The sequence below is a fragment of the Tetrao urogallus genome (genome assembly GCF_951394365.1).
Source record: "Tetrao urogallus genome assembly, chromosome: 3".
Taxonomy (NCBI): Eukaryota; Metazoa; Chordata; class Aves; order Galliformes; family Phasianidae; genus Tetrao; species Tetrao urogallus.
In genome coordinates this window covers 85,385,893-85,397,920 of record NC_136815.1, presented here as the reverse complement: position 1 = coordinate 85,397,920, position 12,028 = coordinate 85,385,893, and the positions used below count along the sequence as shown (strand labels likewise).

Below are 12,028 nucleotides of genomic sequence, written 5' to 3'. Positions count from 1 at the left end.
ACAGTAGCGAAGGCATACCACTGAATTTCTTCTGGGTGTAGTTTTAACCTGCATCTTCGGCACTTTCCTGGTGCGTTGGCATTGCTGAAGAACAAGTGAAGCTCTTCACAGTGTTTGTCACCAAGCAAGACCCACAGACTCCATCCTTACAACAAGCTGAGCATAGGGCAGAACTTGCAAAAGAAAAGGGATTTTGTCTCCTGTAAGGAGAGGTGTGGGCTGAAGGCTGCTGTCCCGTTCCTCGTAGCTGCTGTGGTCCCAACATGCCAGCACAGCATTTCTGTTGATCCTACAGGAATATTGTGTTGTTCACTCCCCCAAACCTCCGATGCTTTCTGCATGCATGCAGCACGATCGCCTTCTTGCTGGAGCCGTCCGCTTCTCTTGTGTCGCTGTGGTTGGGGAGCAGCAGGTTTGCTGCTGGCTTGCTCTTTGAGGTTTCTGCTGTGCTCAGTGCTGTATTTGTCTCTCAGTTCTTAGCTTGGTAATGTTTTGCCTTTGCTTGCCGCAGAAGGCATAAACAAGCCTGTCAAAAGCCTTGTTTAGCGCGCAGATTCTGTGGGGGTGGCTGGCAGCCTGAGACCCTAAAATAGATCCAGCAATGAACTGAATGGCTCAAAATCCTGAGAATTTAATTCGATCTTTCTCATTGCCTTAAATATTGGGACTGAATGAGGATTTCTGTAACAGAACAGAAGGTGAACATGTTGGTATGTGACAGTAATAGAGGAAGGGTCCAGACCTGCTGTCACTGAGACAGTCTTCTGCGATCAGAAGCTAATCTTGGCCGCCGTCAGGCGGGTTTTGTGCTGTAAATCCAAGTACCTGAGTGCCTTGTGCTCTGATTCCACAGCATGCCGGGGGTTGCTCTGAAATGTACCTGGGATGCTCACCGTAGGAAAAATCCAGAGCCACCATTCGTGGCTTAGCTTCTGATCTGTGCTAGCTTTGCAAAGGAAGAAGAAAAGAAGCTGCAAAATCACCAATGGGTTCTTTCTCTTTTCTTTTCCCCCTCCCCTTTCTCATGTAGCGCTGTGCAGTTTGTAGTATCATAGCTTTGCAGTTGTGGTGGTGTGAAGGTAACAATGATTTGGCTTCGACATGCCGTAACAGCTGCAGAATTCACTGGAGCTCAGAAGCCTGTGAGTTATAGCTGCGATGCCATTTACAGCTTTTATGGAAAAGCTCTTAAATTTGTGAAACGTGTTACTTTTTGAAGTGCATTATATTTGTAATTTGAATTCTCTAAAATTGTCTCTGCGAAAAAATAGCTTTGAAAATCTCCCTCTCCCCGCTAAAAATACAGGGAACTCTGAACAGGCGAGGAAGCGAGTCTCTTAAATTGAGTGATAGAACACACAGATGGATTTGTAAGTGCTAAAATGTCAATTAGTGCACTTAAAAGCTTAATGGTTGTCTTTGATGTGCTTCTAATATCTTCTGTAAAGTTTGAATGTTGCCATTGATCAGGGAGGGAAGAAGGATGAGGGAACTGAAGGCAAAACAAACAGAATGGGCTGCCCAGGGAGGTGGTGGAGTCACTGTCCCTGGAGGTGTTCATGAGATGGTGCAGATGTGGCACTGAGGGACATGGGTTAGTGGGCACGGTGCGGACCACTTGGCGGTTGGATTGGGTGATCATAAGGTCTGTGATTCTATGATTCAGTGACCCGCAGAGCTGAGGACTTGTTCTGCACCATCAGACCAGAGGCATGGCCATAGTAGTGGAAGTTGTCATGCAGGTCTAGAGTGGGAAGTTCTGCAAGTTGGTTTAATAATAAGGGGAGGAGATCGTGGAAAGGTCACAACTTGGTTGTGTTGTTCTGTATCAGTGCAACGTAGATCCTGTTGTTAAGAAACATCTGCGTGTTTAAAAAACATTCTGTGCAATCAGGAAAATCTGCTACATCTATCAGAATTTTTTTCCCCCCTTTTTCTCTTCTTTCTGCCCACAAAGCCTCCCAGCCACTCATAATCTTATTGTAACTATTCAGGGGACGCGTCGTGTGGCCTCACAAATCCTGCAGTTACCAGGAGCTGTCAGCTCCTCTTGTTGTGTATTGTAGCCAGAACTGAAATCTGCGCACAGCAGAGCAGTGTACCTGAGCCTACATCTGACTGAAGTTCTTTGGCTTCAGCTCCCCGAGCAATCTGCTGCAAGTTCAGTTCCAGGTAGTGTCCTTTGCCCTCCTTTGGCACTGATTATTCAGAAAAATGTTTTGCAGTCCTTCTAGGAAGCTACTCTGGTGCATTCATCTGACTTGTTATGGAGCGGTTGCCTCATAGAGCAAAGGCTTTTATTATTATTTGCTTTGCTGTGCTCTTAAAACACTATCGTTTGTTTGCTGAGGGGTATTTTGGAAGTCAAATGCACGTAATAGTGAAGGATGAGCTTGGGAAAACTTGAGAGGGCAGGTTATCTTCTATTATATTGCTTATCTTTGTGCAGGAGATTGCTGGCGTAACTGAACTGACCTGTAAAAACAGGGAGCTTGTATCTAGTCTCCTCGTGTCTTCTTTAATTGGCTTCCGAATGGAGAGTGCAGGTTTAGCTTACGTCTCCCAGCTTTAAAGGATATTCTGCCAGTTGGGACTGTAAACAAGGGCGAAAGGTGCCTGATAAAAATCTCAATTTTGAGTAGTACATCAAGCAAAATCAGCCTGTCTTGCTCTTAGCCCAATATCTGCCTGTCTGTCCCTGGAGCCTCTGTCGATAGAACTGATTTTTTTCCATCCGACTGGGTAAAATTGATTGAGTTCAGGCAGGTGTGCAGATCAGGCCTCAATATCCTAAGATTCCCCAGCAATAATTCAGCACCCTTGTCTCTGTCATTACTCCTTCCGACCCTTCAGACGCTGTGAGATGCCAAAAATTAGATCTCTTTAACTTAGAATTCTTGTAGAAATAATGAATGCAGATTTTTAACTTAACAGTTGGCTTTCTCTCTTTTGTTACTACCTCAACACTATTTTGGCTTGCAGCGGTGGTGAATGCTTTTCAAGTCAAGGATCAGCCTTTCTGTTTGAGGACAGGAAAAGGTCTTAAGATAATTAGTAGTATGCAGCAAGATTGGATTAGCCCTATTAAAGTTCATATCCCTAGGTCTTATTACCAAATGTTTAAATGGCAAAACATCATTTTTTATTGGACTGTATTGATATGGTTGCAAACTGGAACTCAAACACCTTATAAAAATATGAACGGAATCAAAATGAAATTAATTAGAATATATTTGAATTTAATTATCTTGAGCTGCCGAATACTCTTTGTGCATACTGGGTTTTATATGTGTCTGACGTGTGCTTGGTGGAGAGTTTTAATTAGAATTGGAGATAGGTTATTTGGAATGTGAAATTTATATATATATGTATTTTTTAACGAGAAACATGATGGTTTTTTTGCTGCTCCCTCCCATTTATCACTTCTTTCATTCTCTCTTCCTAATAAGCTGCTGCTATTTTCAAATTAATACCGGATCCTTAAAAAGAAAACCCTGCTGTGGTTCTTGGTCTTTTGCAGCGTGATCGGAATTGCCAGATCAACAGCTGCAGGAGCCTTCTACCTTGATGTTTAATGGCTTGTACCTTCTGTTGTTCAACTGTACCACTTAACCGTGGAGGGATGGGGATGTGGACATGGCCACGCGTGTGGCTGCCTTGACTACTGCCTGAGATGTCTGACATGCCAAGGCTCCAAGAGTTGACTTGGCAGCTGCCCAGCAAATTTTTCTGAAGGCTGGATTGGTAGCCAGAAACCCAGGCTGTCAGAGTTGTGTTATGCAGTAAATCGTTTTTTTTTTTAGCAGAAGTTTCTAATCCAATTGCAGCTGCAGTTTTTTCTTGGTCTGTAATCAAAGAGAAGTATGCATTATTTCATGGCGTTTTAGGAAGTTAAGGGTTGTTTGCATGCTTTTCCTTCGAGGCCTGCGCTCACCTACAGGGGAGATGATGCTTGAATTATTTTGGATGATTCTTGGGTGGCGTGTGTTTGTGTACAGCGTACCCTTCTGAAGATGGTCAAGCTTTTTTAACAGAATGCCCACTAAGGAGCCTGTTTATCAGATCAGTGCTTTTGTTTGAGTTTTTTTTCTTTTCAAGTATTAGTCCTAGGGATCATACAAAGGTTCATAGCTGGTACCACCTGACCTTCCATCCAGTGCCCTGCCACCTTTCACAACTTCCCTGTGCACGCTGCCAGCTCTCAGCGGAGCTCAAAATGCCCACACCCAGGGTGGCAGAGAACTGAGCAGCTTCCCGGTGCTGCTGCCAGTAAGAGACGATTCGAGGTGCAGTTCTGCTCTGAGATGATAAATCAGGCAACTTTCAGCCTGGCTTTGCTCCCATTTTGTTTGGGCGCAGTGTTTTCTTTTTCTTTCTTTTTTTTTTTCTTCTTTTCTTTCAATTGTTTATCTTGGCAGACCAACAAGGGAAGCAGTTGATGTCTTGTAAGCTTTCACTGGTTTCATATTGAGTAGTAGATTGCTAGAGATGCAGGCACATAGCTGAGGTCTCTGAGATTATGTGAAAGAACCAATTAGCACGCAAAGCCACGATGTCTAAATATTCTATTTTTGGACCTAAGGTGAAGTTGGGGATTATTTTTTGTGTCTCAATTCTGGGAGGCTGTGTTAAGGGTTGTGTTGGATAGAAAATACAGGCTGCATGTTTACTACTCTCATGTGTTCTTGCAGGAGCAGGTTGAAGCTCAGTGGGCTCAAAGATGCCCTAGGCCTTTAGTGACCCAAAAAATAGAGCGTTTCTCTTCCGTGCTGCTCTTGATCTGAAAGGAGGAAATGGGATCCCTAGTGCAGCAGGCGCTGCAGATTTGCTCTAACCAATGGAGACTGCAGGGGATGAAAGCTGCAGAAGGAGTACAGAAGTTGGCAGATGAGAAGCTTCTGTTTTCCTCCGTTGTATCTTTGCCGTATTAACATCAGTTCTGCTAGTCAGGAGCTATAACGTAGTATGAGTTTTTTGGGGAAGTTGTTTGGAAGTACTAGGAAAAAAGTCACTATAATTATCAGATGCACTTAATACTCTAACAGAACCATTAATAAAGAAAATTTCCCCTTTCCTCATGTTAGCTAGCACATTTTTAAAACATGACCTATTTTCCTAAAGTAGACAGAACAGATTACATTTTCCAGAAGGCATGAGTCACTGTGCTATAAAGTCTCCAAGCTGTATCAATCTTCATCAACTTAAGCCATTCATGAGGTTTTATTTTTTTCTCACTGAATATAAGCAGTTTGTTTTAAATGAGAAACTGCTACATCCTCTCTGGATAGTTAAACTTGATTAAAAGGTTAAATATTAAGTAGGTGTGAACTTTATTCGGAGAGGAAGGGGGAGTGGAAGGACCTTGATAGTAAGCAGAAGGCTGCGTGGATGCTGCTCAGAGTATGTACGGGATATCCAGTTTGCAAGGTGCTGTGCCTGGCTATAAGAAATCAAAGCTGCACGATAGCTGCCAGAAGGAGTAGAAAATCTTTATTTATTCAGCTTCATTTGAATAAATTAGAATCTGATTTCAAATAGTCGTCCCGAAAGCTTGGGAGTTTCAACTGGGAATTTACTGTCGCCTGGTTCTTGCAAGTTGCACGGGGAGGGAGCTGGCACCGCTGAGCCAGAGCAGGGGATTTCCTCTGCCAGCCCAATGGGAGCAGCGTGTTCAGAACGATCAAAAGGCCGATGGGACCTTATGGCAGCAAGAGAGAGCTGCGCCAGCACAACGGGGAAGTCTGCGTGCTGCGTGAGTAGTAAGATTCTGCACCTCCTTGGAGGTTCGCCCTATGCCGTGTGTGCGTAGTGGAAGCGGGCTCCGTTCATGAACAGGCGTGCTAATCGCTCCCAGAGGTGGTAGCTTGCCTGGGACTGCATGGGCCATCTCTTTCAGTCTGGGAAGTCATATCGAGGTTTTCCACTTATTCCTCTTAGGTCTGGCATTCTTATAGAGAAAAACAGGTCTAGCTGTTTTCCATTGATAATACACAGCCAAAAGGCAAAATCTGTTGCAGGTCTTGAATTTAGTAAACAAACATTTCCATTTTGGTCCTTCAACTGAAAAGTAATTTATATGATCTCTGAGAATGTGTTGTCTGTTTTTCATGCAGGAGACAGATTTTCATTTTGTTGCTAACTAAACAGGGAAAAAAAGAAACCAACCCTTTGAAATAGTTTTCCTTCAAAAATATCCTTGAGGAAAGGCTAGAAGCTTGTGGTTTATTTTTCCCATTGCTTCAAAATGACCTTCTTGCATCTGCAGGAAAAACACTCAGGGGGCTGCCGAACCATGAAGGCGTATTCATTTAGGGCACTGGGTGCCACAGTGATTTTGACTGAGCATTGGCTACGGTGCTGGAAAAAAAAGGGGGGGTTGTGTTTTGTTATTTTGCTTTCTGCAGCCTGGCAAGAGGAATGGGGTCAGGAGATGCGTGCTTGGGAAAGACCCAAAGAGGGAGCTGGAAATACGCCAGCCGCTCTGAGTCACAGCACACATACTCATAAGTATCTTTGTACCTTACAAAGTCCTGACTTTTCAAATAAAGCCATCACTGCTGTTAAAGTATTTACATAAAGTAAAACAAATAGCTTTGAGTGCTGCCTGCATTCTCCCTTGTTCCAGCCATACTTTTACCCTGTGAACTGTGACTCCTGTTTGCTTAAGGCAAGGCTGGGCCAGGCTGAGGAATGTGATATCTGGTGATGAATGAATGGAGAAACCCGAGTCAGGAGTCCGTGTGTAGTTGGGATGCTCGCTGTGGAGTAGAGCAGCACGAGGCCTGCCTCCTGCTTTTGCCTGCTTTGGGGGGATTTCATGTCAGAAATAGGAAGGCCATGTGAGCAAGCTGTACAGCTGTGTGGCACCAAGCTGTAGGTAAATGGTGGGAGATGTGGGTGGTGGTTTGATTTCGTTACGAATATAGACAGAAATATATGTTTGCATATACAGCTGTATATTAGTGTGTATTACATATTGATTTTTATGCATCTATTATATATTAATACATACACGTGCATTGTAGCAATGCTATATATTAATATGTAAGTATTATGTATAAAACATTATGTAATATTTAGACTGTGTGTAGTAAAACCACATGTAGATTTCTTCCCAAGTGAGGAGTGTGTAGAGCTGATGTTGTGCACACATTACCCCTGAAACTGTGGAGCTGCAGGCAAGCTGCCAGCCGGGCTGGGCAGAGAGGGCTTCCCACTGTCTGTGCCTTCTGTACAACTGTGCCATGTAGATGCATGGAGGCTGTGCTGTCCGTCCCCTGGCACTGAATTTGCTGACCTCTGACTTAGCTGCCCTGCCAGATGAAGTTCAGGTATAAATGACATCTGTTTTCCTGAAATGGCATAACAGAGAAGGTGGCATGACTGATTTTTTAGCAGTTTCAAGGAAATGGTGGAATTTGGTCTTTTAAATTCTGCCCTGGGGTTGTTTTCTTCAGTCCCTGGTTGTTTTCTTACGTTATTTTCTTTATACCAAGTCTATGAGCTAATCTTGCTACCAGACCGGGAGGCAGAAACAATCTAGGCTGACCTTCCACACTGCAAAGGCTCTGAGCTTGCAGTGATGAACGCGCTGTTTAAGATGTTATTCAGTGCTTTTTAGGGCCTAAGTCAATAACGGACAATCCATTAGTTCCCCATAAGTTGTTTCAATGGCTAATTACTTGCACAGTTGAGGAAATTGTTCTCTAATTCCAACTTAAATTTTTCTGAATTCGAGTTCCAGCTGTTGGACGTTACTGTACTCCTCTCTGCCAGCCTCAAGAGCCATCTATTATCAAATTTCTGCTCCCCGTGGAAATGTTTAAAGGCAGCGATCAAGTCAGTTTCTTTGGGGATTGGTGGTTTTCTCTTTTTTGTTTGATTATGATTTTTATTTTTTTTAAGAAACTGCACAGATGAAATTGCTCGAGGCTTTCACTGGAAGGTATTCTGAGCAGCTCTGGGTGTGCACGCGCCGCATTGCTGCGGCTCTCCAGCTGAGTGTGGGAGCGCGGAGCAAGGCACGGTGCGGCTCTCCCTCGGCGGCACGGCGAGGAAGGGATGTTCTGACCCATGTAATTATGGTTAAAAGTGTCGGGAGCCGGAGCTGCTTCCCTGCAAGAGCCCAGCTGGGTGCCGAGTCAGCTGCTCTCTGGCTTGTGGCTGCTTTTGTGCTGCACGCTAGAGGGGAGATGCAGTCGATGATTGTGAAAGATTTTTATTGCTCCTACATATGGAGCCACATGAATGTGGGCATTGGCACCGGTTTAGCCTCTTATTTTGCTGACCTTGGATAACACGGCGTTGGGAGGGCTTGAGGTCTTTTATGCAAGGCGGGCGACGGGAATGAGGAAAGCCCACAGCAAAGCGATGGCAATTGCAGCCTTGGCACGAGTGGGCTCTGATGTGGAGGGCCTCCTCTGTAAGCAGCTCTGTTGAGACTGCTGCTGGTACAGATGTGGTCACGAGGCCGATATGGTTCTGCCTGATGTGCGCTCCACTCATTGGGAGCGCTGTGAGATGTTGCTGCGTCGCTTCGGGGGCAGCCAGAAGAGGCCTTTGATGCTGTCTCCTGGGACCTGCTCCTTCCCTGGTGATGCCGTGGCCGTCCTGCAGCAGGGCTGGGGTCTTTAGCTGGCACAACAAGGACCTCTCAGTAGCATTGTCCCTCTGAAAACAGGGCTGCCTGCTGTCACACATACGGTACATTGTTTGTGGAGGGGAGGTGACCTCGTGACGTTTACCGAAGCGTTTCAAGGAGGTGGTAGCCTTCAGACTATAAGGCCTCTTCTGTGTGGTGATCATCTCCTTACCTACAGAGCAGCAGCTGCAAGCAGTGCATCCCAGGGACCTGGCTGTGCCCTGTGAAGGTTGCTCATCCCTGCCGCCACTTGGCACCAAGTGCCTGGAGATCTTCCAAACCCTGTCAGCAGATCTCACCCTGCTGCCATTGAACTAACAGGCACCACCACCACCACATGTTCTTTGCAGCAAGCTTTGGCATAATGAAGGGCGCTGAAGTGGGATTCGTTGCTCAATGCATTTCTGTTCTTTTTGCTGCTGTATTTTGAGCAGGAATGAAGGGCTCGGGGTATCAGGAGCTAATGGTTGTTTTGGTGCAGCTTTCAGGTCTTTGGGAAACGCTCCCAGAAAGACAGAGGAGAGGTTGGGTAGTGATGGCCTTCCCGTTTTGGGGTGGGTCTGGTGTTTCGTGAGCCTTGGCCTGAAGGAGACTGAAAATGGCAACGTGTCTTCCAGTACAAGATATGTTAGCTGGAGTTGAGAATTACACACCCATACATACTTCGCATGCGTGGCTTAAAGTGCATAAAAACAAGTGGTGAGGGGTGTGCTGCCTCATGTAGGGCTCTGTGTACCTCACCTCGGCCTCAGATTAATGGCCAGAGTGTGTCCTTGTCCTCTTGTTTACTGCCCTCTGTATAAAGAATTTCCACAAATACAGCTGGAGGGAGTGAGAGGCGTCCTCAGGCTTGTGTCTGTAATGTGGTCAAATAAAAACCATGGATGCTCACGAGTATTTCCTAACAGAGCAGTTTCCTTAGGGATTCAATTAGTTACCTCATGATCTGCTGTAAAAACAGAAACGCATGAAGCCCAGCCTTTCCCTTCCTGGTTTACTTTCAGTATGTTCTGGTCTACGGGAACATAAATGTTGTTTCTTGGGTGATTTCTGTTAAAATCAGGCAAGCTGTGGCCATCTGTATCATTTGTTCTGTTGAGGTTTAAAGTTGTGTTGGCAGCAAAATCGTAAATGGAAGTTGTTTGTAAAAACCACTGTTGACAAAACAACTGGAAGTGCTAGTCCTTCTAAAGTGCTTGCCTGGAGATTCTTGTTTCTCTTTGCTGTGGATGTTCAGTTACAAAGTTTGCTGTCTTGGCTTGGAGGTCCCTGCGTGCTGAAGCTCTCTGGGCACAGCTCAGCGTTGCTCAGAGCGTAGTAGCTGCTCCGTAGTGTGAAGGGTGAATTGCACTGCCAAAATGCTAACTGCTTTGCTACAGTCATTGTTTTGGCTCTTTTTTTTTTCCCCTTTTCTTTCTTTCTTTATTTTTTTTTTTTTTTACCAACTCATTTGTCATTCAGCTGGGGGGAAGAATGGTTTTGATCACAGTTCGGCGGCTGAATGCCAGTACCTTACTGGAGGAGTAAAGGAAAAACTATTGGTGTGCACCCTAAACTAAGCTTATTTTTAAAGTTGTTTGTGTTGGTCTCTTCTTTATCACACAGGATGGTGTAAACTCTCATGCCTCCTGGTGTGAGTGTTGTGGTTTTCCTGTGCAGTGTGGCCATGTGCTGCGATGTGCTTACCTGAGCAAGGCCTCTCTGGAAATGTGGTTTTTTTGCTTGGCATTCATGTAGCTTGAGGGAAATTCGAGAACAGAAATGCTCAAATAATGACTTTAAAGACCCTGAGACAGTAATAATAAGGCTTGTGAAAATGTGATATACTTTTTTTTTTTTTTTTTAAAGATGCACCTGATTTTACTTATGTCTTTGTATCAGTTTGCTGACTTAATTTATTTGAATGCGAAAGGCTTTAGGGAAATAGTTTTTCCAGGGAATTAATCTGTTAACTAAAGCAAATACTAAATATGACATACACCAGTATTCCTTTTGACAGTATAGCATTTGTCTTCTAAAAATGAAGTAGAAAACACATGCCCCCTGGGCCAAATTCCACTTTACTTTATGCTAAGATAAATTCAGAACAACTTCATTGTTATCAACTACACTGTAATTCTGCAATAAATACAAATCATTTAAGCAGAGAACTGATAGTGTAATATCAGTATGTAAAATCCTGAGCTGAGAGGCAAAAACCAAGGCCAAAATGGTAATAAGAAAGGCTGGCTTACAGAACTTTCTAGTAAGTTTTATGCAATATTTGACTTAATTTAATGGTTTGGAATTTCTTCCCCCTTATTTTAATTGTCTGAGAGAGCAATTCCAGGCTGTTAAAATTTCTCCACAAGGCAGAATGATTCGTTATGAGAATTTTAACAAATAAGCTTTTACCTGCTGTCTAACACCTGGCAGACAGCTTCTGCTGTTTGCAGGATAAGGGATTAGAGGGGCTGATGGTCTGATTTGATGACAATGGTTATCTGTTAGTGTTTCTTGAGGTTAGATTGCATTTTGTTGCACAGGATTTTTTTCAACTTCTCTCCCTTTTTTTAATCATTTATCTAACTCTAAGCATTGGGGTGTTGTTTGTTGTTTTTGCTACTCGTTGTTTCGGATGCACACAATTAACGTCTCCTTTCTGTTTCCATCTTCAGGATGACAGCGATGGGATTCCCTGGTCAGAGGAGAGGGTGGTGCGGAAGGTCCTTTATTTATCTCTGAAGGAGTTCAAGAACGCACAGAAGCGGCAACATGGGGATGGCATTAGTGGAAGCCTGAAGGCAGTGAATGGTAAGCTGCCTCCCTGGTGTCTCTGCAAGGACTCAGTTGTTTCAAACGCAGCTCCTTTGCTGTCGCAAGGAAGGAGACCAGTGCACCTTCTGGCATGCACTGTGTCCTTTCAAAATACAAAGACGAGCTCATTTCTAAAGTGCTTAAAATGCCCGATTTGGACAATCTGTGTGTTTCTGGTGAGCTGTTGTAGATAGGGATAAGGATGGAGGGTAGATGTTGAAGTGGAGGCCAGAGCAAAGCTGTTCAGTAGAAAAGGAGGCTTCTCTGATCTGTCTGATCAGTGATGTGCTTTGTAGGTCTACAGCAAAGGTGTCCGGTTAAAGGTAACTGATTTCTTACAGATGCAGTGAAAATTCATGAGGAGATAAATGGAAACTGTCTGAATCAGTTACATTGATGAAGGACAGACAGACAGAATATACTTGTTCAGTATCATTCAAGTAGAAGAAACTGGCTAACCAGGACCTGCAGCTCTGGAGTGGGCTTGGTTCAGGCCCTCAGTTGCCTAAAGGTGAAGTAGCACAGACCTATGTAGAAAGATGTAGGGGACTGAGGGCAAATGTGCTGAAACACTGGATTCCCATAGTTAAG

General features: G+C 44.3%; 1 protein-coding gene across 1 annotated transcript in view; it reads left to right on the top strand.

The window, feature by feature from the left end:
• JARID2 (jumonji and AT-rich interaction domain containing 2) overlaps positions 1–12,028 on the top strand; it is a gene marked incomplete at both ends in the record, with an annotated part of 201,405 nt that overhangs the window by 74,380 nt on the left and 114,997 nt on the right. Inside the window, one exon of the mRNA XM_079533628.1 lies at positions 11,299–11,434. Coding sequence (XP_079389754.1) covers positions 11,299–11,434 — 136 coding nt within the window. The remainder of the gene's footprint in view (positions 1–11,298; positions 11,435–12,028) is intronic.